General features: G+C 39.9%; 1 protein-coding gene across 2 annotated transcripts in view; it reads right to left on the reverse strand.

Moving 5' to 3' along the window:
* Positions 1–1,689: 1,689 nt before the first annotated feature.
* RYBP (RING1 and YY1 binding protein) overlaps positions 1,690–23,181 on the reverse strand; it is a 60,442-nt gene continuing 38,950 nt past the window's right edge. For both annotated transcript variants that reach the window (XM_070738240.1, XM_070738238.1), the window contains exons 3-5: positions 10,004–10,180; positions 9,259–9,354; positions 1,690–5,724 (exon numbers count right to left, since the gene is read on the reverse strand). In XM_070738240.1, coding sequence (XP_070594341.1) covers positions 5,472–5,724; positions 9,259–9,354; positions 10,004–10,180 — 526 coding nt within the window. In that variant the 3' untranslated portion in view covers positions 1,690–5,471. The remainder of the gene's footprint in view (positions 5,725–9,258; positions 9,355–10,003; positions 10,181–23,181) is intronic.

Below are 23,181 nucleotides of genomic sequence, written 5' to 3' on the forward strand. Positions count from 1 at the left end.
TTCATAAGGTAAAAAAATTCTGAACCCCGGGTTCATATCTCGAAAAGTTCGTATGACGAGGGGTTCGTATCACAAGGTACTACTGTACTACGGAATTCCTGAAAGCTTGGAACTGAGACAAATCAGCCATCAATAGGCAAATAGAGATAAACCACCTTTCCCCCCATCTTTTAAGAGTCACACAGACATAGAAAAAGAAACTAAAATAATCCCAAAACGCCAGATTGCCTCCTCTCCTGTTATCAACACCAAGATAGATATAGAGATTAACAACAGATAAACAAGCAATAAACAATATTCTAATCGAGGAACAACCAACTCAACCCAGCAATAATAAATGTTTATTTACAATGCCCTTTTAACAAAGGGCACAACAGCATGTTAGCAATAGCACTTTTTAACAGAGCCAGCATATTGCCCGCACAATCTGGGTCCTCATTTTACCCACCTCGGAAGGATGAAACAAGAATAAACAACAGCCTAATCAAGGAACCCAATGAGAAAGCAACAACCATACCAATGTTGGGGCAAGATACTATATATAAGCAGAAAGCAAATCCTACTCCTTTCTGGCACTCAAGATGTCAGGTAACAAAATTTTTGCAAGCAAACAACCAAGCTCAGAATTACATAAATTTCCACAAATTACTTTAATAGCTGAAAACCATCACACACATTGGAGCAGTTCAACAGAAACAAATTTCAAATCCCCAAATGATGCTTCTACATGACAAACTCATTGTTTAATGACTTATACTTTACACAATTTTGCCCCTGTAAAAAGAGTAATTCCCCTGAGAGTTCAAAGTCTGAACTGGCAGTTTTGACAGGGTATACAGTAGAAACAGTGGTCATAGCAATCAAAACCAAGGGTATCAAACTCGTAGTGTCACATCGCCATCACATGACATATCACTGCGTGTTCCCCTTTGCGGAGCTCAGGTGGATGTGGTCTGTAAATGACGCATTCAGCCCACAGGCTGCCAGTTTAACACCCCTGATCTAGATTGTCTGTGGCTTCATTCTTATAGTCTCTATCTACTGTTTGAACTAGAAACAACATAGCTCAAAAACAGTGTTTCAGAGAACATGAATTTAAATTTATATGTATTCCTCATACATATTTAAACATTTGAACATGTGCCTCTTCATTCTAGGTACAGGGTTTCAAAAAACTTACAGTAATGATATTTTTCTATACAACTTGAGAAGGATATCTACTTCAGTAGAAACTTGTGGATATTAATAATCTAATAGAACATTAGATCCAACAAGGAACATGTTTGATTAATACTGTTTCTCACAAAATAAGACATCCCCTGATAATAAGCCCAATTGGGCTTTTGAATGCATGGCAATAAGGCAAAGCACTTATTTCAGGACTGAAAAAAATATAAGACAGGGTCTTATTTTCAAGGAAAAATGGTACATGTCCCCAACATATTAGTAAAATATATTCTTTTGCTGGGAAGAATGAAAAGGTACACATTTCCAAGTTTGGCACTTTATGTGCTAAGTGCAAAAAAAAAAAGTGTTAATATAAATGGCTTAACTGGCTTATCGGTATACTAAAACATATATACTGTTCATATTAAACATGTAAAATAAAATCAAAACTTTACCTAGAAAGATACTAGCACAGCAAACTGACTTGGTCCTTTCCTCAACACCAAAGAATAGAAAATCAGATTTAATTAAATGTTACTATTTTATTTGTGAAAAAACTACAAGCAGAATTCATAAATAGACATTTCTATTTAAAGCAAGAAAATGATAAAGTGGCTTCTAATAACAGTCGTGCACATGCCGGTAACAGGAATATATTAACATCTTTTATTTGCTAGACAAAGAGCAGTGTCCAATATAAATTTCCCGAAAACATTTAAGACCTGTGAATTTTTCTGACCAGTTCACAAAATCACCATTGACACTTTTAGCATGAAGATTAAAAACAAACCTAACAGGACTGTCAGCTCTAAAGACTTTACAGAGCAGAAAACTTCCAAAGCGTTATACAAGCTGTCTTTCTGGGCAAATGAAAAATAGAGCTCGTATAATACATTAACATAAAAATTCACAAGATAAAATTATGTTTTGACATACTTAAACAAGCATTCTCTATTTGTCTCCAAACAAACAAAGCTAAAGAAATAATGTAACCATCTTTACACAGTAAATTAAGGTTACAAGTCATACACAAGAACAGAACTGCTTGCGCATTAAAAACTGTTCAGCTCCATTGTAGTATTGTATGTTGGCTCTCAAATCATTTTTTTTTTCAGTTACATACAAGCAAAGGTTATATAGTCAGCAAGTAATAACTTCAATAATTTATGGTAACAGTTTTTTAAAAAGTAGACTGGAAATGGTACTGGTAAGGCAGATGTATTTCTATGAATATAGCCACTGCCCAGTTTTAAAATAGAAACTGATTTTGAAGAAGCAAAATGCTTTCAATTAAAACTGCCCATCTTAAACATTTTTGCTTTTCATTGTTCTCTTTGCATGACATATTTAAAATATTCAAATAGAAGAAGTCAAGCAACCTGTTGTGTGTATGGGTGTGCATGTGTGTGTGTGAAAATTTAACTTTGAAAATGTAACACTGTGCTTTTTCCTTACTTGCTTTCTGTGCCACTGGCTATGAAGCGTTTCTGGCCCTTCTTATACACTAATATTTTAAAGCATGCTCTCCAACTACTGAACAGTTAAATGAAATGCAGGAAATTAAGAAAACCCAATGTTTAAAACTCATGCTTTCTTTTTTTTTAAAGGGGTGTTTGCTTGGTTACAACACAACAGTAAAAAAATGCGGCCCAAGAAAGTTTGAATGCTTAGCTGACAATTTCAGCCAAATGCAGTTTCAATCACTCCTCTTGTGCCAAAGATGGATTTGCATAACTTTATTCTAACAAGATAATATAGCACAGAGGCACACATAAGGGAAAAAAAGGAAAAAGAATACCCAAAGAGGATTTCACTGAATTGGTAAGCCAATGAGCAGCTCATTATGGTTAAAGCTTTTATTTCCTAACCTAAGGGACAGGTTTCATAAGGAAGAACTCATCAACCCCTGCTGCTTACCCATTGGAATGACAGCCCACAAGAAGCCCCCTTAGAAATGAATGGAGCAGCAATGATTGGAGGGTGGTATCTGCTGTAACTGGTTTTCTTAAACACGCACACTGACCTCCCCTCCTCCAACCAAGACTGTATTCTAGCAAGCCACAGAAGGAAGCACACCATATATATACTGGTGAACTTCCAGCAGACATGCTCAGAGATTGAGTCTTTGCTGGGAAGGAGCTAAATGCACGCAGGCCTAATTCATTTAGATTTAGAAGTTTCTTTTTTTAAAAAATCTGTGCAAATCACACACATCTGGGACTAAGTTGAAAACATCTCTAAAAATTATTATTTCTCCAAAAATAAATTATGGCTGACCAATTTACCCTCCCTGAGATCCTTTAAATGAATAGTCAAAATTGCAAAAGGAATGTTTACCAACGTTAAAATGTGGATTGATGTGGACTATTGAAAAGTACGATAATATTGTATTATCAGAGTTTAAGAAACATCTGTTTTTCCTTTGGTTCTTTATTTTTTAATAAATACTTTAAAAATAAGTTTTTTAAAAAAGAATAGATATAAGAACAACTGAATGAGAAACCCATCAAAATAGATGCAGCCGCAAAGGCACTGCTCTGCTACTCTACCTCTTTGAGCAGAATTACTTTATTCAGTTAAGCACAGGTTAAAATTTTGATATAAAAGAAGTTTGGGTTTATGACTTTAAATTGATAAAACAACCATTTCATGCCTCTCTAGAACAGAAATAATTTATATTATTCAAACAAGAAATTAATACAGTAATTGTCTAGCACCAAGTTCTGCCAAGTGGCCTTTTGAGTAAACCTACAAGGAAATCATTCTGATAAAACTAAAAAATGGTTACTGAAATTATAGCAAAGCACTCTGGGTCGCCTAAAAAGCACACAATAAGAGTTTGAAGGTTTTTTTTTTTAAGTGTTCCATCTTCTTTCTAGTGTTTTAAGCAGAAAAACATACCGGCTAGATTAAACTGTAATAGAGTTTGGATCTGTAAGTAAACATTCTCAAAATAGCTTTCAAAGCAAAAATTGAAATTATTTGCCATTGTGATGCTCCCTTATTAGTATAAAATGTCTTCACAACTTTTGCTCTCATATCAAGTTATGGTAGAGATATACATCTAATCACTGATAATCTTAAGGAAATGGAATTAAATTACTAACAAAAAAGCAGAATCACATATAGAAGATTTGAACTGAAAACAAGTCGTGTGACAATAGATCTCGGTTCATATTATTATAAGGGGAGCACTTATTATTAAGGCCTTGGACTGCCTTCTATTATAAAAGCTGTCTGACATTTCCTACTGATATTTAAAAATCTTTTCCCATCACCGATATAAATCTGGATAATAAGAGAATGAGATTTGTTATTCAAAATAGGCAGTGTTAATGTGCAGTCATCAGTGACATTAATACTAAGCATTTTGAAATTGGTGTTGTTCATTATTTTTAAAATTTGTACACTGTGGTAGGAAAGGGCTAGAAATTTATTGTTTTCTGATACTCTAACTGGAAATGCAATGACTTGGAGCACCTTTTGGATTTCAAAAAAGAACAGAAAATAAGAAAATAGATATCTATTTTTGTCCAGTACTCTTCAGCCAAAGCACAAGAGAAAAACCAGGTCCCGTTTCTGTTAGAATCTCTGGGAACACTTTGTTGATCTAAGACTGGTTCCGGTTGGGTTTCAGCACTCACCATACAGCACTTGCTGTCCCAGATCTTAAATTGCTTAGCTTCACAGTGTTTCAAGCACCAGCGTTTCCATGTATTGGTTTCAAATAACCCTATATATACTTTATTTATATATATATTTATATATTTATATATATATAATTTATATCAAAACTGATAGTACACAGTATAACTGGAAGAGGGAGATTTGAACTCAAAAAATATGCTGAAAAAATGAGAGAATGAAGTTTGAGAATACAATAAATAAAAACCCTCCTATAAGCCCGCCCTTCCCCTTACATCACATTCCCTCACCCCAAACAAAAATAAAATTGATGGTAAGATTCATGGAAAAACTGTGCACAGCAGATTTATAAAAAAAGTAGAGTCAGAAGCACATCCAATTATAAATGATTGTTAGGAAAATCATATAAAACAATGGAATACATAAACATCAGAAAGTAATTCTCAGGGTGCGAAATTCCTTGATAGCCAGATGCCCACAGTCAGACCAAAGCATCCAGGTGTCATCAATTAAGGGAAGGATATCCAAAAAGCATGTTGAAGCACAAGGAGAAAAAGAAGTGGCACTGGCAGCTTTCTCAGGTTGTCCTGGTGGACAGGTGGAATATTTGAATTTCATACCCTGATCTCATAAGTTTCCCACAATTCCATGTGCAATTCTTAGAAAGATTCGTCGTTGACTGCTGACATGTCGCCCTTTGGCGTAGAAGAGCGGGATGAGCCCTTGTCTGTGCTCTCGGAGCCCGAGCTACTCTGATTTTGCTGTTCAGATCCAGCACTGGAGGTCACTGTGGATGAAGATGTGGAGGAAGAGCGAGTCTTTTCTTTAAAGTCTGTGATAATTACTGTGACATTCCCTACTGTGACTGCCAGCTGCTGAGCGGTACTTCTGTCCACATTTTTCAGTCTGGGTCTACAACAACAACAGTAAGAGAATAGTAATAGCAGCAGCAACAATGATAACAACAGCAACAACATAGAATATAAATAATAGATGAGCCTTCTGCTAAGACACTTTTATTCAGCTTATACATAAGAATTCTAAAAACTGCAGATGTTCTACAGTAAAAAAAAGAATGAAAGGAATACTGTTTACCCCTCCCAGTCCCTGCAGCATCTGATCTTCTGCTGTCTTTAAATGCTTAGTCTAAAAAGTCTGTAGCAGCAGCATTTTCAATTCCCAGTGGGTAAATGTACTTGGGAATCAATTTTTGAGCTCTGGAGTTGTAGGAAATTATTCTCTGTTGCACTCAGCCAAAAGTGTAGTAATATGCTAAAGATACAAAGGTATCAAAGAAGCTTTTGGGAGTCCCTTTTGGAATACAAAAATTCTATGCTTGGAATCCTTCAGCCTCTTAGGCGCCTCAAAGCTGCAATTTTGTAGGACAAAAAAAGCATCTGCATGTGACAATGTAAAGGATCAGGATCTAAACTGTTGCAAATGTATGAATGCCAGTAAAAGTTGGCATCTTTCCCAACTGCTGGAATGCAAAGGAGAAAAACCTCACATAACCTTATAAAAATGGCTTATAGTCTTTTCTGAATGCACTGCTGAATACAAGCTATGGAATATAAATACTGCTCAACAGAATTGCACATTTTTTTTTAAAAAAAGGGGCTTAGAATAGTGTAAATCTTACTATAATCTTAGATTTGTGCCATAATGTTAAGCAATTAAGCATTGGCTCACATTCACATATGGTTAAATGTTCAGATCACAACTTTAATAGAAATACAAAGTGATATTGTTGATTATTTGGGAAACTAAACAAAATCTCTATTATCATGTCAGAAAGGGAAAAAAAACAAGGAAGGTTTTGAGCAAACATGAATGGCTCCCTTTAACAGCCAAAATAAGAGACAGTAAAGGCTTATTTCAGAAACAAAGCTTTAAAAATTAAAATGCTCAAAGTAACTATTATTTATTCAGATAGTTGCCAAAGCATTTTTACAGAGTTGACCGAGTGTGATACAACTCATGATCCACTTGAGCTAGCAAAAGGCCAAGCTCAATATTCTTTTGCCAGGAAGCGAGGAATGTGGAAATTAGTTCTCATTATCCATATTAATGAAATAATTTGGTAGGCACTGAAATTGGAGGTGAAAACTAGCACTGTCAACTATCAGATGAATTTTTGTATTTCAGCTTCTTTCACTACTTAGTTATAACAAATGGGATGAATGAAAAACTTAGAAGAAAGATTGTTTTTCTACACATCACAGGTTAGTTGCATAGGCCAATCACAATGTTTTATTTTTTTTCAGAGAAAACATAACTGTACTTAGAAATGTTCAAAGGTTATGGGTTAAACAAGTAAATAAATGTTTAGAAGAAACTGGCAACCAGCTGAACAATTAGTTATATAATTGTATAATAAACTGTTGAATATTTTGATATACACTTCATATGCTGCTGTCATCAAATATACATGGTAACATTTCAAATTGTGATTCAAAAAACTTTGTGCAGGTCTACTGATTATTAATCCAATACAGCCAAAATTAATGAAACAACAAAGGTAAATCTAGGGAGCACATAGAGCCATGAGGCATTTATTTCAGGGCAAGCTTAATCCAACCCATGGCAAAACATTCACCAATGATTTAATGAAATCTGAGAATTCTCTATGGTGCTGAAAGAGCAAAGAAATCAAAGTCCTACAGTGCCTCTCTTGAAAGAAGTAAACAGGGAGTTTCATTGTTAAAAACCAACCTTCAATCTAGATTGAAAATGGTTTATATTCCACCAATTATTCTGTCATATAACCTGGAGCTCACCAGGAAGAAAAGTCCTTGAAAACAAAGTGGGATTTAGAGGCTGCCGTGAACAAATACAGTTCCATTCTTATAGCCAAAACAGAGACCCAAACAAAAAAATCATAATAGTCAATTGCTGTATGAATGCATAATATTTCTATATAGGGTATAGACAGTATAGAAAGGGCTCTCTATAAGAGAGGTATTCATCAGTTAGGCAGAGGCTTATTAGCATGATGTATAATGATTCTATGACTTTCTGTAGCCACTGAATAAGTGACTATTCCAAACTATTTGCAAAGATCAAGAGCACCTTCAAGGCACTGTAATAAACCGTCCAGGAGGATAAAGTAATAATCTAGTAGCATAATTGAGGAAAAAAGAGAATTCTGAAACTGGAATAATAATCATAAGTAGAAATAAAACTTACTCAACAGGAATGGGCCAAGCAAACGGAGAGTAGGAGTGATATTACATATGAAAAAAATATGATTTCTCAGGGAATGATACATGAACATTGAAAAGGAGATTAAATGTCCAGACAAAATTGATTACATTTGAGAGTCATCTCAGAACCCTTTTTGTGATTTTTTTTTAATAATATGGAGATCAGGCTAAGCAGCAGAGAACTGGAGAAGGGCAAATATTGTTACTATCCACACAAAGGAAAAAATAAGAATCAGATTAGGCAATGACAGTGATATTGGTCACTACACATAATATTTAGCTAGAACCATTTCCTTTAATAATAATTTGAATTTATGATCATCTTCAAATAACTACTTACAACCTTTACTTGCATTTGCCCCATTTCATGTGATTGTAACCCAGGGTCTCGGCAGTCAGCTTGCATTAACTATGGCTGCACTGCTCTGTGTTCATATGATTGCTATTTGTGATTGTTCATTGGGGAAGTTGGATTTGCTTAAAGACCACATGCTTTGCTTAATGGTCATCATAAAAATTGTATAAAATCAGATTTAATCATGTGATGACTCAACTTATGATTGCATTGATTTACAATTGCAATTTCCATACATAATACTATTTCCTCCTATTTGTTTTACAATAACAATCCAGTGTGGTGGGTTAATCTGAGAGGAGGTGACTGGCTCAAAATCACTCAGTTGGCTTTCATGATTAAGGCAGGACTAAACTCCTGGGTTCTAGGCCAGGATCTTAACCACTACAATGAAATAGCTTTGTTTGGGTTGATCAAATTAATTTAAATTAAATCAGCCCAGATCTGCTAAAAGTCAACTTAAATTATTATTAAGTTAAATGATGTGCATAAAACCACAGAATCACTGGATTAAGTCATGGGGGTACAGGGGTTAGAATGCAATATTTCAGGCTAATTCTGCCAACTGCTTCCTCTGTCCCCCAGAGGCCCTCTGGAGACCAGAAACGGCCTGTTTCCCAACTTCTGGTGGGCCCAGAAGGCTTTTGTTTTGCCCTCCCCAGGCTCCGAAGGCTTCCCTGGAGCCAGGGAAAAGTAAAAACACCCTCCCCCATCTCCCTGGAGGCTCAAAACGCCCTCCGAGAGCCAAAAATCAGCTGGCCGGCACACTTGCACATTGGAGCAGCTAAGCTAGGGCAACGCCTCACATGCCAGCAGATAAGGCTCCACATGCTACCTCTGTTCGCCATCACTGTTATAGAGAGACAACTCTTTATATTAAAAAGTTACCTTGAGGTGTGATTTGAGTCACTGGTCTTTGTTGTATTTCCAGATTGTATACTGTTTGCTTCACTAGGAGGATCTTTCACAATATCCGACTTTGGCCTAAAAAAAGAATGCCAGAAGAAAAGTTAACAATACATTATAAATATACTGGTATTTTGGGAATATCATTCTTGAAATTGGGATAATTAGTAACCTAAAGGTAAACCTTCCCTTGTGTGTGTGTGTGTATGGGGGTATATATGTATACATGTAGACATGTATACACATATACACACACAGACATACAGTATACATACATGTATATATATATGTGAATGTAAATACAAACAAAAAATAGATACATTATATAATTAATGCAGGTTTTATGCATTATTCATCTATGAAATCAATGAGTAGCTCAATAAAGTCACGTGGAGAAGAAAATAAAATAAATTCATGCTAATGTTTTTAACAAGAATTTTATTTCTTTCTATTGTGGAGAAATATGGCATATAACTATAAAATGAGGGCAGCATCCAGGAAAAAGTCATGTAACTTCAATTAAGTAGTAGAGTTGACATAGTGAAGGAGAGAATTACTGTGGGCTTACAATTTAGAAACCATCGCAAATTAGGATTAAGAATTCTTCAAAAAAATATCAGGCTATCTGGAATTTCAAGACTGGGAAATCAGGTATGCACATGCACATGAGTTACAGATACAAATTACTTTGTCTGCATAACTTTTAATGGGTGATCCAGAAACATACTTAGTCTTCTTGTTGATATTCTTCTTTATAACACTTTGACTAACTTCTTTTTCTTTGTCTGTTTTTTTCTCTTCTTGCTTTTCCACCTTTTCTTTCTTCTCCTTTTTAGGAGGTGGTGGGGTAGCATATTGCTGGGCAACTTGTTGTGCTACAAGCTGAGAATTTATCCTAGGTTTCCTATAAGATGGGAGGAAATAGAAAAGTAATACTCATTGTCAGTGACTTTATTAAAACAAATGGGCAACTGGTGAAAAACATTATCAATAAAAGAAGTGTTGTATCAATGTAAACAATGCTTAATCTTAGTTAGCAAAAATGTAATGTCTAAAATTTTTATACACTTTACCAAAATATTGAACATCCCTTATATGTAAATAGAATGCTTGTTTTGAAGAACACTCATACATTTCTCAAAAACATATGAATGTAATAATTTCATTTAAAATATGCAGATACGAAGATGTCCTCTATGGGCCACTGCATACTCTGTACACCATGATATTTCAAAGTAATTTCATTATTTCATTATATGGACACAGCTACTTTATTGAAGAATTAAGAATAGAGTTAGCAATGTTTCTTTAACTATAATCAACCAGAATAAAGCCTTCTTCCTTAAATTTAAAAGCTGAGAGTCTGTCAATCAGAGGAAAGTTAAAAACAAACAATACATTCAGAGTGTCATAATTAGAAGTCATGTCTCTACCAGCCTCAAACTGTTACTGGTTCTGAACACTACTTTCTGTAATTTTTTATAATTGTTATAACATACTGACACTTAGAGATGAGAGCAACTAGAAAACTAGAATTTGGAAGGGCTTTTTAGAATTTCTGCAAACAAAATACATAACATTGGCCAGTCATCATCACTAAGAAGTAACTGCTATGTGGCAGTTAGTAAGGTATAATCCAACAGTTAGAAAATGAGATTCATAAAGTCTTTGATTCAGGTCATGGTTTCTTTTTTGGCTACAGTCTGATCACCAGATTTTTAAGGATGTATCAGAACTGGAAAAGTGAAGAAGTATTCTACTAAAATGACTGAAGACTCAAAAGATGTTTCTTTCAGGAAAATACTGGGAAAAGATTTGACAACAGATGTTATTGAAGTGTATACAATCACACGTGACTTCTTGAAGACTTGTAGTCAAGGAGAACTTGCCAACTCATGTAACAGCTTGTTCCCCTGGTTGGCAATTTGTACGTACAGGACGCTCCTCTTGACATCAAGTAGAAGTTCCTTCCTTTAGTTTTAATCCAATCTATTGCTCTCTGGAACAATAGGGAATAAGTTAATTTCCTCTCCTGTGTGACAGCTCTTCAGATATTTTAAGATTACTAACATATTGTATCAAGTTTAATTTTACTATACTTTCTGTATTTTCTTTTTATAATTCAGTTAATTAGAGAAATATTTATCTGAGCTGCTTCCAAATATCTGGAAATTCAGGACTAAAAAAACCTGTAGCCCCATTTCCTTGCCAACAGTCAGCTTATCTTTGCAAAGTTATCCTTCTTAGTGTCTACATTAGTACTGCTCTAAATTTGCTCCAATGTTTTTGAATGTGGTGACCAGAACTGTAGAACGGAACAACTTTATGTGATCTGGACCTTACGTTTCTGTTGTTATTATCTTGTTGCACCCTAATATAATATTTGCCCTTTTAACAACTGCATTAGACTAAGGACTTGTTTTATTTGTGGTATACAAGGGAATCATAGAAACATAGAAAATTGACAGCAGAATAAGACCTCGTGGTCCATCTAGTCTGCCCTTATCCCAGGCATGTTTAATTTCAGTTACTGTGGATTTACCAACCACGTCTGCTGGAAGTTTGTTCCAAGGATCTACTACTCTTTCAGTAAAATAATATTTTCTCATGTTGCTTTTGATCTTTCCCCCAACTAACTTCAGATTGTGTCCCCTTGTTCTTGTGTTCACTTTCCTATTAAAAACACTTCCCTCCTGAACCTTATTTAACCCTTTAATATATTTAAATGTTTCGACCATGTCCCCCCTTTTCCTTCTGTCCTCCAGACTATACAGATTGAGTTCATTAAGTCTTTCCTGATACGTTTTATGCTTAAGACCTTCCACCATTCTTGTAGCCCGTCTTTGGACTTGTTCAATTTTGTCAATATCTTTTTGTAGGTGAGGTCTCCAGAACTGAACACAGTCTTCGGAGAGGGGCGGCATACAAATCTAATAAACAATAATAATAATAATAATAATAATAATAATAATAATAATAATAATAATAATAATTATTATTATTATTATTATTATTATTATTATTATTATTCCAAATGTGGTCTCACCAGCGCTCTATATAGAGGGATCACAACCTCCCTCTTCCTGCTTGTTATACCTCTAGCTATGCAGCCAAGCATCCTACTTGCTTTTCCTACCAGCCGACCACACTGCTCACCCATTTTGAGACTGTCAGAAATCACTACCCCTAAATCCTTCTCTTCTGAAGTTTTTGCTAACACAGAACTGCCAATACAATACTCAGATTGAGGATTCCTTTTCCCCAAGTGCATTATTTTACATTTGGAAACATTAAACTGCAGTTTCCATTGCTTTGACCACTTATCTAGTAAAGCTAAATCATTTGCCATATTACAGATGCCTCCAGGAATATCAACCCTATTGCACACTTTAGAGTCATCGGCAAATAGGCAAACCTTCCCTACCAAACCTTACCTTATGCCACTTACAAACATATTAAAAAGAATAGGATCCAGAACAGACCCTTGTAGCACACCGCTTGTAACCTGTCTCTGCTCAGAACTATTATTATTACTATTATTATTATTATTAATTAGATTTGTATGCCGCCCTTCTCCGGAGACTCGGAGCGGCTCACAACACAAATCCAATGGTTGAAACAATTGAAAACTCTTAATATAAAAAACAATCATACATCTCATAGAAACCATACGTAAAGCGGAAACGGCCCAGGGGAATCAATTTGAATGTTGTTGATGACTCCTGTCTTTTTCTTTTTCTTGGCCTTTTGCTTTACTTATTTATTTATTCATTAGATCTGTATGCCGCCCCTCTCCGCAGACTCGGGGCGACTCACAATAACAAAAAACAATGTATCACAAATCTAATATTAAAAAGTCTCTAAAAACCCCTTATTTTAAAAAAACAAGACACACACACAAACATACCATTCATAAATTATATAGGCCAGGGGGAGATGTCTCAGTTCCCCCATTCCTGACAGCAGAGGTGGGTTTTAAGGAGTTTGTGAAAGGCAAGGAGGGTGGGGGCAATCCTAATCCCCTGGTTCCAGAGGGTTGGGGCCGTCACAGAGAAGGATCTTCCCCTGGGTCCCGCCAGATGACATTGTTTTGTCAACAGGACCCAGAGAAGGCCAACTCTGTGGGACCTAACTGGTTGCTGGGATTCATGCGGCAGAAGGCGGTCCCAGAGATATTCTGGTCTGATGCCATGAAGGGCTTTATAGGTCATAACCAACACCGGCAACCAATGCAGACTGCGGAGTGTTGGTGTAACATGGGCATACCTGGGGAAGCCCATGATTGCTCTCGCAGCTGCATTCTGCACGATCTGAAGTTTCCGAACACTCTTCAAAGATAGCCCCATGTAGAGAGCATTACAGTACTCGAACCTCGAGGTGATGAGGGTATGAGTGACTGTGAGCATTGACTCCCGGTCCAGGAAGGGCCGCAACTGGTGCACCAGGAGAACCTGGGCAAACACCCCCCTGGGCAAACGCCACAGCTGAAAGATGGTTCTCTAATGTAAACTGTGGATCGAGGAGGACGCCCAAGTTGTAGACCCTCTCTGAGGGGGTCAGTAATTCCCCGCTGAGGGTGATGGACGGACAGATGGAATTGTCCTTGGGAGGCAAAACCCACAGCCATGATCACACTTCCAACATTCAGCAACTGGGCCACAGTTATGGTCATTTGTAGCATCTCATAGCTATATGATCTTGTTTTATGATGGTTTTCCTGAAAATTTGCATTTACTTCCAGTTTTTGGCAAAATTGCATTCACAGTAAATTATTGGTTTGCTTAATGAATGTCACAAAAAGGACATAAAACTAGGTTAGTCATATGACCAATCCACTTTATGACAATGATGGAGAGATTTCATTACAGTGGGAACTCAAAGGGTACTGACAGATGAGCAATTGAGGTATTTGCAATTATTATTTGGGGGATAAAAATCAATCAATATTCAAAAATGCTTATTTTCTTCACAAGGTAGATGAAGTTATGCCTCTTCATTTTCTACTTGTTATACAAACTGTACTGCCAACAGTCATTTCAAGGAGAATAGAATAGAAAAGAATGGAATAGAATAGAATTCTTTATTGGCCAAGTGTGATTGCACGCACAAGGAAGTTAAAAGTTTTAAAGCAAAAAGTTAGAAATAGCAGATGCCTGGAGGATGTGTCCCATGGAGATGTCTTTCAAGCAAAAGTACTGTTCATAAGGGATGGAAACCAATGTGGGGAACAAATACAATCTACTTCAGGAGCCTGACATAAATCACTGTAGTATAATCTTTACTTTTACATTCAAACTACTTCATATTGATAGCAGTGTATACAGCAACTAAGAGGTTAATACAACCATTAATTATAATAAAGAACTGAGTATTTGAAAGCAATAATCCAAAAACTCCATAAACATTAATTTATGGGTTATCCATTAACTTCCCATGCATAGCCCAAGTGTTGCCCATTCCACATTGATGCTATGTTGATGGCATCTGACTAAACATACATTTAAATATAGTTATTGCTTTAAATTGAATTCCTAATTGAGCAGGATTAAAAGGCACTTTTCACTTTTTAAGATTCTTACTTTTTAAAATTCTTACTTTGCCTTAAATTGATAAGAGTATTGTTGAGAAAACACCTAGCACACATTTGTTCTCTTCTTCTGATGCTTCATCCACCAAATACCTTCTTCAATCTATTGCCTATTCCACCTTTCATTTCTTTCAGTTAAATGGCCTCTCTTTCCCACTACTTTAGAAGAGCCGTTGTACTCACCTGAACGGTCTTCTCAATGCGCTGCGTGGAGAGTCCAACATGGGTTATACTCTAGTCTTATTGGTAGGGACTGAGTTTAAGATTTAAATATTTAAATTGGCTACACCCCCCAACCGACCCCTAGGGTCCAGTTTTAAACGAAGGCGTAGACAGGTGTAGTATAAATATATATAAAACTTTATTAACATAAAAACAATAACTGCGACCCTGAGCCGATAGGCCGGGTGGGTTTGGACTCTCCACGCAGCGCATTGAGAAGACCGTTCAGGTGAGTACAACGGCTCTTCTCCAATGCGCTGCTTAGGAGAGTCCAACATGGGATATACCCAAGCTACTGAGACAGGGAGGGAACAGGTCCGGCCAGGGGAGCAGTGGAGTTGTCAACACTCTGGAGGACCCGCCTGCCAAAGTCTGCTTCTGCCGCTGCAAAGAGGTCCAGCCGGTAGTGTCTAATAAACGTTGTTGGGGATGCCCACGTAGCTGCTCTGCAGATGTCCTCGACCGACGCTTGAGTGTTCCAAGCGGCGGAAGTAGCCGCGCTCCTTGTGGAGTGGGCTGTAATCCCCTGTGGCACTTGCAGGGATTGGGACTTATATGCTTCAGTTATGCAGGAGCGTATCCAACGTCCGATGGTTTGGGAAGACACCTTCTGACCCAAGGAAGCCGGCAGGAAGGAGATAAACATCGCCTCGGATTTCCTAAGATGTTGGGTCCTGTGAATGTATATTTCGAGGGCTCGTCTGACATCTAAATTGTGCCAACGGCGCTCGTTGGGGTCAGTGGTTTCCGCATAGAAATCCGGCAGAATGACTTCCTGAGCCCGGTGAAAAGGTGTGTTCACCTTTGGTAAAAATGCTGGATCTAACCTCAGCACCACCCTGTTTTGGTGGAACACACATAGGTCCTGTCTCACCGATAGGGCCGACAATTCCGATACCCTTCTGGCTGACGTCACTGCGATCAAGAAGGCTGTCTTTATTGAAAGATAGCGCAGTGGAACTGATTTTATTGGCTCGAATGGAGGGCCTGTTAGTGCCTGTAGCACTAGCGTGAGGTCCCAGGTAGGGTATCTGTGTACCACTTGAGGTCTCAGGTTCCCTGCACCACGGAGGAAGTCCCGGATGCAAGGGTGGTGGTACAGAGATCTCCACTTGTCCAAGTGGATTACCGTGGAGAGGGCCGCTACGTGCCGACGGAGGGTATTAGGTGCAAGTCCTTTATCCAGTCCTGCCTGAAGAAAGGATAAAATCTGTTCCAACGATTCCTTAAGCGGATCCAAGTTCTTCGATTTACAGAAATTGAAATATGTTGTCCATGTTGCACCGTAAATTCTGGTGGTTGAGGCTCGACGGGCTGCCTGTATTGTCGAGATTACATCTTCAGGTAGCGAGAGAGATCTTAGTCGACACCCCTCAAGCGCCAAGCGGTGAGATGCCACCACTGAGGATCCGGGTGGTGGACCGACCCTTGGGAGAGTGCTATCCGATTGTCCGGGATCCTCCATGGTCTGGAGACCGACAGATTCTGCAGGTCGGAGAACCAGGGGCGCCGCGGCCAGTGTGGTGCTATTAATATTAACTCCGCTCTCTCCTCCAGGAGCTTGGAGACAACTTTTGGAATGAGAGGGGTTGGTGGGAAGGCATAGAGGAGGCCCCTCGGCCAGGGGGATCTCAGGGCGTTGATTCCCTCTGCGTCCGTGGACGGGAAGCGTGAAAAGAATCGAGGGAGCTGTGTATTGTCCCTGGTGGCAAAGAGGTCGACCTGTGGTGTTCCGAACCGGAGGCAGATGTCGAGGAAAATGCTCGGATCCAAACGCCATTCTGCCGGGTCCAGTGTTGCCCGGCTCAGCCAGTCCGCCTGTGTATTCGAGGTTCCTGCTATGTGTTCCGCCCTCAAAGACTGCAGGTGTCTTTCCGCCCAGGATATCAGTGATTCTGCTTCCTTCATGAGGCAACTGGATTTGGTGCCTCCCTGATGGTTTATGTGCGCTCGTGTGGCCACGTTGTCCGTGAGGATGAGTACCGGACGGCCCGCAATTCGGGGAAGGAATTGTTGGAGTGCCAGTGAAACTGCCCTCAGCTCTAGGAAATTGATGCTGTTGTTGCTGAGGTCTTCTGGTGTCCAGCAGCCCTGGGCTATTTGTTGGGCAGTGTGTGCGCCCCAGCCGGAGAGGCTCGCATCTGTTGTTACTGTGATGCCCATCTGCTCCTTGAAACAGGTGCCCTGTTGTATGGCTGATGTTGTCCACCACCGAAGGGATCGACGAACCTTGGAGGGAAGTAATACCAGTCTGTTGGAATGACTGGTTCTTTCCTTCTGAAAGGGCAGAAGGAACCACTGCAGTTGACGGGCGTGGAGTCTTGCCCATGGTACTACATCGATACAGGACACAAATATCCCCAGGAGTCGGGATAGTAGGGATAGCTGTACCTTGTGGTTGTGTCGTATTGATTCCACCGTCTCCAGCAGAGAGGACTGGCGGTCCGGAGATAGGAAGACCTTGCAGCTGGTCGTATCTATGATGGTGCCCAGGTGTTGGAGGGATCTCGTGGGTATTAGATGGCTCTTGGGGACATTTATTGAAAACCCATGAGCCTGCAAGGATTGAATGGTGTGCCTGAGGTCTACCTCTGCTTGGCTGGGGGACCTGGAGAGGATGATGATGTCGTCTAGATATGCCTGTAGTCTTATCGACTGGAGGCGTAACTTTGCCATTACGACATCTAACAGCTTGGTGAAGGCCCTTGGTGCGGAAGATAGTCCGAAGGGCATGGCTCGATATTGGTAATGCCGCCCCTCCAGGTAGAAACGTAGGTACCTCCTGTGAGCTGGATGTATGGGTACATGCAGGTAAGCCTCCTGTAGATCTATGGAGGTCAGGAGATCGTGTTGCCGGATGCAGGCTAGGATGGACTTGAGCGACTGCATCTTGAACCTGCGGTATCTTATGTACACATTTAGCTGTTTGAGGTTCAGTATTAGCCTGTGACCCCCTGAGGCCTTGGGAACTAGGAAGATAAGTGAATAGAACCCTTGACCTTCCTGGTCTAGGGGCACCGGTTCGATGGCTGCAATGTCCAACAGATGTTGCACTTCTTGTCTCAGAAGGTTTTGTTCCGTTTTGCTGGTGGGAGTCGGGCATCTGAAGAACCGGTTTGGTGGAAAGGCAGTAAATTCTAGATTTAGTCCTGAACGAATGGTATTTAGAGCCCAGCGGTCGGAGGATGTTAACTCCCATTGTGTGAGAAAACGTTGTAGTCTGCCTCCGACGGGAATGTCTGCTGGGTAGTCACTTGGACTTCCTGAAGTTCCTGTATGACTGGCCTCGAAAGGGGCGTTTAGGCTGGGTATACTGGCGGTATCCTCCCGTGCTTCTGTCAGCAAAGGGCTGTCTGTCCTGCTGGTAGGATCCCTGGCCGTAGGGTCTCTGGGTTTGTGGAAAGGTAGATACTGCGGCAGAGTCCTGGCGAAAGGTTTGTCTACGAAAATAAGGGGCCGACCTTCTGTCGGCTCGCCTATAAGTCTTTGGTAAGACTTTTCGCTTATCCTTGTCTTCGACCAACACTGCATCCAAGGAATCGCCAAACAACTTTGACCCACTGAAGGGGGCTGCTGCCAGGCGCCACTTAGAGCGGGAGTCTGCTTGCCAGCTTTTGAGCCAGAGAAGACGGCGTGATGCCATAGTGGCTGCCATTGATCGAGACGCGAATTTAGCAGAGTTTAGGGTTGCGTCTGCCGAAAATTCGGCTGCGGCAAGGAGTTTTGTTAGATCTTGCCGAAGTCTGGCATCCTCTGGGCCCAACCTGGATTGCATCTCCTTGAGCCAGATGATTGACGTGCGGTTAAAGAAGGAAGCCGCATGCGCAGCCCGCAAGGCCCAGGCAGCTGACTGGTGTGATTTGCGGATGAGAGCCTCTGCTTTGCGGTCATCAGGCTTAAGTCCTTCCATATCTGCGGGGACTATGGCATTGGACACTAGGCTGGCGACCGGCTGGTCCACTGGTGGAAACAGTAGTAGTTCCTCAATATCCGGCCCGAAGCCGTAAAACTTCTTTTCGGTAGAAGAAGGGCCTGGGGCAGCCGTCGGGTGTTCCCACGGGCGCTTGATATTGTCTATGAAGATGGAAGACGAGGGAATGAAGTCAAGTTCCCTTTCTGGTTCCGAAAACAGACCGGCTGTTGGATCCAAGCCCACTGAAGCCTCTGCGGGTTTTGTGGTGGATCCCAGTTTGACTGTCATTTTAGCCTTGTGCAACAGTGTTTTGAACAGGGCCGGTTTGAAAAGGCCTGTGAACACTGGATGGTCTGTGGATGTCTCTTCATCCTCTGAAAATTCATCCTCCAGCTCACTACCTTCCTCATGCGATGGGGCCTGAGCCCCCAGAGAGTCCTGGTAAGGGTAGTGGATGTTGGCTGTGGACCAAGCCTCTGGGGGTTGGTTCGTAGTCTGCGTGGGAGGACGTTGTTGGATGCCAGTGGCAATGCCTTGTGAGTAGGCGTTGGCTATCATGTCCTGCACCGATGGAGAAAGATGGTGCCAAGTGTCTGGGCCAGACCGCAGACCTGCTGCTGTGGGTGAGAAGGAAGCTGATGTTCCTGGCCTTGGCATTAGATGAGGTGAGGCCTGGAGACCACCTTCCCGTTCTGGGATAGCTGGGGGAAGAGGGGGGACCGGCGTGGACCCCAACTCGCCCCGCTCTGGAGACCAGTCCTTGTTGGTGGTGGCTCCTGGAGGTTCTGGCATGTCTGAAGCAGAGGCCAGGAAATGGGCTGGTGCAGGCAGTTGAGGGGTTGTGGAGCCCCAAGGTTGCTGGGTTTGTGCACAGGATGAAGCCCAAGTTTGCTTCTGTGCCTGTTCCATCATTTTCTCCAGCGCTTTAATCCTTTTTTCAGCCTCCTTTAAGGAGCTTGAAGGCTGGGATGATTTGGACTTTGGCTTAGAAGAGGCAGCCTTGTCCTTTGGTCTAACAACCGCTGGGGGGGCTGAGAGTTCCTCCGCCCCCTGCTGGTGATCTTTGCCTTCAGCCATCCTGATAGGCAGCAAGTGGCAGGCAAGTCTGTCAGGTTAGCAATAGCCTGACCAAGGCACAGACGCCAGCCGATGTCTCCAGCCGCTCTTTGAATTTCGCGCCGCTCAGTAGCAAATGGCAAAAAAACGCCGAGAATTGCTTTTTAAAGTGGCTGCTGTCCGCGCCTGCGCTCCCGAAGGCTTTCGCGCCAAAGGAGCTCGGCAATTTCCGACTTCCTGGTTGTCGGCTTTCGCGCGTGCGCGCTTGCGACTCTGAGCTAGCTGGGCAGAAGATGATGGCCACCGGAGTGCTCCTTCCTCTGTTCGCAATGGCGACAGGACAGCGAGCTCAGCCTTGCGAGTTTTCCCCCTGGCCAACTGAAGGGGCCGATATCCCGAGCTTTTCAACGGCGGAGAGAAGACCCTCGCAACCGTAATGTTTGTAGCTCGTAGTTTGGCAATGCCCGCCGGGGGCAAGAGCCTGGAGGGGGGGGGACGCTCCTCGGTTCCTGAAACTTTGCCCCGGGGGGTTAGGCTTCATTCAGAGGGAGGAATGGGAGCGTCCTGGGTAGTATCCGCTGGGGAAAGGGACCCATTGCTTATCCTTGGCGGTTCTTGCCGGCGGACCGGTTAACCAGCCGATAGAAGAGTGGAGATTCACTTACCTCAATGTAGTTCGTGAAGGAGAGTCCAACATGTAGAATTCCAATCAGTCGGAGAGAAAATTATTACGTCCCTACTCTACGACTGAGTTTAAAAAAACTGGACCCTAGGGGTCGGTTGGGGGGTGTAGCCAATTTAAATATTTAAATCTTAAACTCAGTCCCTACCAATAAGACTAGAGTATAACCCATGTTGGACTCTCCTAAGCAGCGCATTGGAGAACAATCAGGATCTTTGTCTTGAATTAAATCACATTGGTAGGACAAAGTAACAACTTTGTTTTCCTTCATAAAAGCTGAACTGCAAACTCTTTCAATATGCTGAGCCAATAAACATTTTGTGCTTTTATACTACTCATCATTACCAAAGACTTCATACAGTACTTCAAGTCAATAAAATTCAAATGTCTTCAACAGCACTTCACAATTTTTGCAATTATAGGCTAAGAATTAGACATACATTTTGTAGTATTAGTGTATTTATACCCAAAATATCAAATATCCAAAATATCAAAGAATTAGACATATATTTTAGTATTAGTGTATTTATATCCAAAATATCAATTTTAACTGAACAAATACAATTAAGAATGCTATCTGAATTAAAAGAAAATGTACATGACATAATATCATAATAATGAAAGTGCATGAATTTTTAAATTTTTTATTGCTTCAATGTACAAAAGAAAAAGTTTAAAACAGAAAAAAAGAAAACGTCTTTATTTTTCTGTGTTTTAAAAAATATAAAACACTTTTAAATGCATTATTAAACCATGGGATTTAGTTGTTGCAAAATTTCATTGCCCAAACAATCAAACAGCAAACAACAACTTAATGAAAGAACAAGTACAGATGCATCTAAAGTCAGTGGCATCAAAATGGATTGTCAACTAGGCAATAAGCCCATCCCTTTAAATATGTCACATACATTGCAAACGCATGAAACGGGTGGCTTGTGCTTTGTCATGTATGTTATACTATAACTTGTGTTTTTCACTGTGGGTGGCCTGATATAGTGACAAGTGTGTGAGATGATCTTTAAAAGTCTGTATCTTACCCATTTTAAACTTCCAACAAAGCAAAATTGAGGGGGGGGGAACCTTCAGCTGAGTAAGTTTCATCTTCATAAAAAACAGACAATGTAGGCATCTGCAGAATGTTATGAATACCTAGAGGGATACACATGCATGTCATAGATATAAGGGATAGGTGCTTATATCCTGATGCTACTGTTATGTTATTTAATGTGGGATATTGTAATTTTTTAAAAAATTTCAGAGGTTTTATAAATAACTAATCCATCTTAACAAATATAAGTAACTTAAGAGTCAAATCACTTATAGGTGACATGGGCAGTTATAAATTTAGCAAATAAAAATACTCTTTGCTTGATTAAAAATACACTATAGTTGAAATAATTCAAATCTCATTTTAAAACTGCAATTATAGGCAATTCGAGTTCCTCTTGTAATAACTAAATGCTTGGCAATTAGACTGATTTAATTTTTTAATATGTCAATCTGCCTTTGACTATAATCAATCAGAAAGATTTACTGCAATTTTCAAATATGAATTATCCCAAGGTGTAACTCATATGATAGTGACTGAAATTATACTTTCATCCTATTAGCTCCAAATATCATGCACAGCTTTTCATGAGATAAAGAGAACTACTAGTAAAAATGAAACTAAGCCCCTGCCATTCTGTCTTAAAAAGGAATTCTCCTCCTAGTGATTTATGACTTGGTTTCTTGTGGAAATTACAAGAAACATGTTACTCATAAAACTGAAAGTTAGAAAGTTACCACCCCCACCTTATCATATGATAAACAAAATTTTGAAGAAGAAAACCTGCTGTGTTGTTTTTCACATTTTTAAAAAAAATAGTGATCTGCTAAAAATAGCTTACAAGTATTAGCATGTGAATCCTTGTAAGTCAAACATCAATCTAAAAATGATATTAATTTTAATATTTACTTTTCCCGTAAACCTGATAGATTTTTAAATATCAATTCATATTAAATTTTATCAGAAAAAGTTGATATATTTCCACCCCAAAATAAATAAAGTTTCCTTGGTTTTATTTTCCCAACTTATTCAACTTTTACTACTACTTTTACAGTTGTGCTGGGAGCATCTAAGTGCTTCTGGGTTGAAAAGTTTGGACTGTGACATCACCATTATCTAGAGGGATGCCCAGCTGAGCTCCTTTTATGTCACCATTAAGTTGCCTACTTAAACAGTACACATTTATCTACTCCTGTTTTCCCACTTTCAAACTGTTGGGTCGGCAGAAGTGTGTAATGGAAGCTTACCCCATCCCACTGCACCAACCAGGTATCAAACATGAGCCAGTGCAATGTCCTAACCTTAAGAGCCATCACACTCCTTTTATTTGAATTGTTTAAAGCAACAGATAAAATCCCATTTTATGGACTTATAGGTAGCATATGATGCTTATTTTA

The sequence above is a fragment of the Erythrolamprus reginae genome, chromosome 2 (assembly GCF_031021105.1).
Source record: "Erythrolamprus reginae isolate rEryReg1 chromosome 2, rEryReg1.hap1, whole genome shotgun sequence".
Lineage (NCBI taxonomy): Eukaryota > Metazoa > Chordata > Lepidosauria > Squamata > Dipsadidae > Erythrolamprus > Erythrolamprus reginae.